General features: G+C 42.6%; 1 protein-coding gene across 1 annotated transcript; it reads right to left on the bottom strand.

Annotated features, from left to right (window-relative positions):
* Positions 1 to 2,890: 2,890 nt before the first annotated feature.
* LOC109561001 (olfactory receptor 2M3-like) lies at positions 2,891 to 3,823 on the bottom strand. Its single transcript, XM_019963433.2, has one exon. The coding sequence runs from the start codon at positions 3,821 to 3,823 to the stop codon at positions 2,891 to 2,893; it is 933 nt and encodes a 310-aa protein (XP_019818992.2).
* Positions 3,824 to 4,568: the final 745 nt, after the last annotated feature.

Here is a 4,568-nt window from a genome sequence, read left to right on the forward strand (position 1 = left end):
TCATAGGAGATTGAAAGGTAAAGTAGGAAGTCAAGAGATATCTGGAATAACAGGCAAGTTTGGCCTTGGAGTGAAGAATGAAGCAGGGCAAAGACTAAAAGAGTTCTGTCTAAAGAACACACTGGTTATAGCAAACACTCTTTTTCAACAACTCAAGAGACAACTCTACACATGGACATCAGCAAATGGTCAATATCAAAATCAGATTGATTATATTCTTTACAGCCAGAGATGGAGAAATTCTATACAGTCAGTAAAAACAAAACCTGGAGCTGACTGTGGCTAAGATCACGAGCTCCTTATTGCAAAATTCAGACTCAAATTGAAGAAAGTAGAGAAAACCACCAGGCCATTCAGGTGTGACCTGAATCAGATCTCTTATGATTATACAGTAGAAGTGATGAATAGATTCAAGAGATTAGATCTGGTAGACAGAGTGCCTGAAGAACTATGGGCAGAGATTCATAACATTATACAGTAGGTGGTGACCAAAACTATCTCCAAGAAAAAGAAATGCAAAAAGGTAAAATGGTTGTCTGAGGAGGCCTCACAAATAGCTGAGGAAAGAAGAGAAGTGAAAGACGAGGGAGAAAGGGAAAGATATATCCAACTGAATACGGAGTTCCAGAGAATAGCAAGGAGAGATATGAAGGCCTTCTTAAATGAACAATGCAAAGAAATAGAGGAAAACAATAGGATGGGAAAGACTAGAGATCTCTTCAGGAAAATTGGAGATATCAAGGTAACATTCCATGCAAGGATGGGCATGATAAAGGACAGAAATGGTAGGGACTTAATAGAAGCAGAAGACATTAAGAAAAGATAGCAAGAATACCCAGAAGAACTATACAAAAAAGGTCTTAATGACATGGAAAACCATGATGGTGTGGTCACTCACCTAAAGCCAGACATCCTGGAGTGTGAAGTCAAGTGGACCTTAGGAAGAATTACTTTGAACAAAGCTAGTGGAGGTGATGGAATCCCAGCTGAGGTTTTTAAAATCCTGAAACATGATGCTGTTAAAGTGCTTCATTTGATATGTCAGCAAATTTGGAAAAACAGCAATGGCCACAGAACTAAGACAGCAATGGCCACAGAACTGGAAAGATCTGTTTTCATTCCAATCCCAAAGAAGGGCAATGACAAAGAATGTTCAAACTACTGAACAGTTGAGTTCATTTCACATGCTAGCAAGGTTATGCTCAAAATCCTAGGCTTTAGCAATGCCTGAATGGAGAACTTCCAGATGTATAAGCTGAGTTTCAAAGAGGCAGAGCAGCCAGAGATCAAATTGCCATTTGTTGGATCATGAAAAAAGCAAGGGAGTTCCAGGAAAACATCAACTTCTGCTTCATTGATGACACTAAAGCCTTTGACTATGTGGATCACAACAAACTGTGGAAAATTCTTAAAGAGTTGGGAATACCAGACCACCTGACCTGTCTCCTGAGAAATCTGTATGTGCGTTAAGAAGCATCAGTTATAACATTACATGGAACAAATGACTGGTTCCAAATTGGGAAATGAGTACAACACAGTATATTGTCACCCTGCTTATTTAACTTCTATGCAGAGTACATCATGCGAAATCCTGGCCTGGATAAAGCACAAGCTGGAGTCAAGATTGTCAGGAGAAATATCAACAACCTCAGATATGCAAATGATACCACTTTAATGGCTGAAACTGAAGAGGAACTAAAGAGTGTTTTGATGAGGGTGAAACAGAAGAGTGAAAAAGCTGGCTTAAAGCTCAACATTCAAAAAACTAAGATCATGGTACCCAGTCTCATCACTTAATGGCAAATAGGAGGGGGAAAAGTGGAAGCAGTGACAAATTTTATTTTCTTGGGCTCCAAAGTCATTGCAGATGGTGACTGCAGCCATGAAATTAAAAGACATTTCCTCCTTGGAAGAAAAGCTATGACAAAACTAGACAGCATACTAAAATGTAGAGACATTACTTAGCCGACAAAGGTCTGTATAGTCAAAGCTATGGTTTTTCCAGTAGTCATGTAAGAATGTGAGAGTTGGATCATAGAGAAAGTTGAGTGCTGAAAAGTTCGTGCAATTGAATTGTGGTGCTGGAGAAGACTCTTGAGAGTCCCTTGGACAGCAAGGAGATTCAACCAGTGGATCCTAAAGGAAATCAACCCTGAATAATCATTAGAAGGACTGTTGCTAGAGCCATAATACTTTGGTCAGTAGATCCCCAAATAACCTGACTGCAAGGAACCTTTGTGTCTTTTTTTTGTCTGCAGTGTTATACTGACAGACAGACTATAAAAATGTTCTGGCTGTTTTTGATATTTGATACTTTGGCATATTTAATGTACAATTTCAAGAAGGCACAAAACTCTTTACATTGCCTACTAACATAAGATAGACTGAAATGGAGTTTGTATTATAATAAGTAACTAGTAGTTAGTGCCAGAAAACATTGGACTTTACAGGTAACTATGATGTTACAGATAATAAGAAATAACATTGTCCAGGTTGCTCAGCTCCTACCTGTCAGACTCTACCTCTAACCTATGTACCACATTTCAGTGGACAGTGAGTTCTAAATTGGTTCTCACTCCTTGCTCACTTTTAGCATGCAGATCAGAAGAAAGACTGTCCCTGGCAATTCTGGGGAAAAGGTAAAAATGTATTTATGAGACTTCACTGCATGGAAACAGGAGTGTTCATGGAGGAAAGACTCATTGTGAAACGGATAACTACCATGTTTCCTTGACATCTTCCATCCAAACGCTTTCAGATTACTCAGCTCGTAGCTTCACCCCAACCAGACTGAAGGGGCTGATGAGTACAGAGGAGGATGTGCCACAGGAGAGTCTGAGCTTGCAGAAGGAGCAGAACAAGAGAGGAAGCCTCAGAAGGGTGGGCATGTCTACACTCTCCATGTCCCCAGGACCTTCTTAAAGGCCCTCATTACCTCCCTGTTCCTCAGGCTGTAAATGAGTGGGTTGAGCATTGGAGCAACGATGGTGTAGAAGGTGGAGATGGCTCTGTCTTCTGCTGGCGTCCTAGCAGAAGCTTTCTGCATGTAGTTAAATAGGCCACCCCCGTAGTAAAGACCCACCACAGTCAGGTGCGAGGAGCAAGTAGTCAGAGCCTTCTGTTTCCCCTCAGTGGAGGGCATGTTAATCACAGCCATGAGGATCCGGGCATAGGAAGCCACAACGACCCCCAGGGGCAGCAGCATCATGACTACACAGCAAGCATAGATGAGGTCCTGAAAAAGCGAGGTGTCTGCACAGGAGAGCCGCAACAGGGTGGGGACCTCACAGAAGAAGTGGTCCACCTGGAGAGAGCCACAGTAGGGGAAGCTGAAGACCATGCCCACATAAATTACACTGTCAGTCACTCCAACCATCCAGGATGCAAAGGCCATCAGGCAGCAGGCCTTCCAGTTCATGAGCACAGGGTATCGCAGGGGGTGACACACGGCCACATACCTGTCATAGGCCATGACTGCCAGGAGGGAGCACTCAGCACTTCCTACCATGACCACTAAGAAGACCTGAGTGGCACAGCCACCCCGAGAGATGAACTTACTTCCCGAGAGGAAGTTCGCTGCCATCTTGGGCACCACTGTGCCCATCATGATGAGGTCCATGATGGAGACCTGACTAAGAAAAAAGTACATGGGAGTGTGCAGGCACCTGTCAGCTTGTATGAGCAGGAGGAAGAGGATGTTGCCGGCCAGGGCTGTAGCAGAGGCCAGAAGGACAAGGGAAAAAAGGAAGAAGTCATATGGTGAGTAGCTGAACAGACCCAAAAGGATGAAATCTGACAGGGAGGTATGGTTCCATACATCCATGGCCTTGAGCCTAAGAAAAAAATAAATGAGCAAACATAAGAACAAAATGACTAACCTGGCATCTCCATTGTACAAGGAAAATAACCTCCTCTGGTTTCTTTCAAAGGACAGTGCTCAACCTTCTGTCTTAACCCCATCCTTTCCTCCTACAGTGAAAATCTATCTCCTCCCCAGGATTTGAGCTTATTTCTCTTGAAAGACTAGAAAGCAGGCCCCCAGAGGGGGAAGGGCAGAGAATGCAAGGGAGACAGAGAAGGACTTTTAATTAGCAAGTGAATACCTAAAGATTTAGGTAAAGAGAATATAGATTTACGAAGATATAGGGGAATAAAATTTGTCCCAAAATGTCACTTTGGCATTTGGATTATATCAAGCTGAAAACAATCAAGACCTAAAAGACTAAAGAAGAAGCTTTAACCTTCCCCCTAAGTTCCTAAAAGACTCGTCCCAGAATAGATCTATCATCAGATAGATCTGCAAAGAACATGGACTTAGAGTATATGTGTGGGGGAAACTGGGCAGAGTTTACTCTGTCCCAGCATGGCCCAGCAAACATTTATTTACCAAATTTTGGTTTTTCATCCCCATGTCCGTTGCCTTCTTCCCCTTTGAAGTCCCAAACTATTACCCTCAACATCCTACTTTGTCTTGAAAGCTGAAGATGGTATTTAAAATGAGGGTTTTAGCCCTTTTGGTGAGTTACTCAGGTTTCCTGAGTCTCTCTCAGGTATGCATGAACTTAAAC

Source organism: Bos indicus, chromosome 7 (assembly GCF_029378745.1).
Source record: "Bos indicus isolate NIAB-ARS_2022 breed Sahiwal x Tharparkar chromosome 7, NIAB-ARS_B.indTharparkar_mat_pri_1.0, whole genome shotgun sequence".
Taxonomy (NCBI): domain Eukaryota; kingdom Metazoa; phylum Chordata; class Mammalia; order Artiodactyla; family Bovidae; genus Bos; species Bos indicus.

Excerpts from the sequence above, each read along its gene's own strand:
- LOC109561001 (XM_019963433.2), bottom strand. The coding sequence starts at position 3,823 with ATGGATGTATGGAACCATACCTCCCTGTCAGATTTCATCCTTTTGGGT.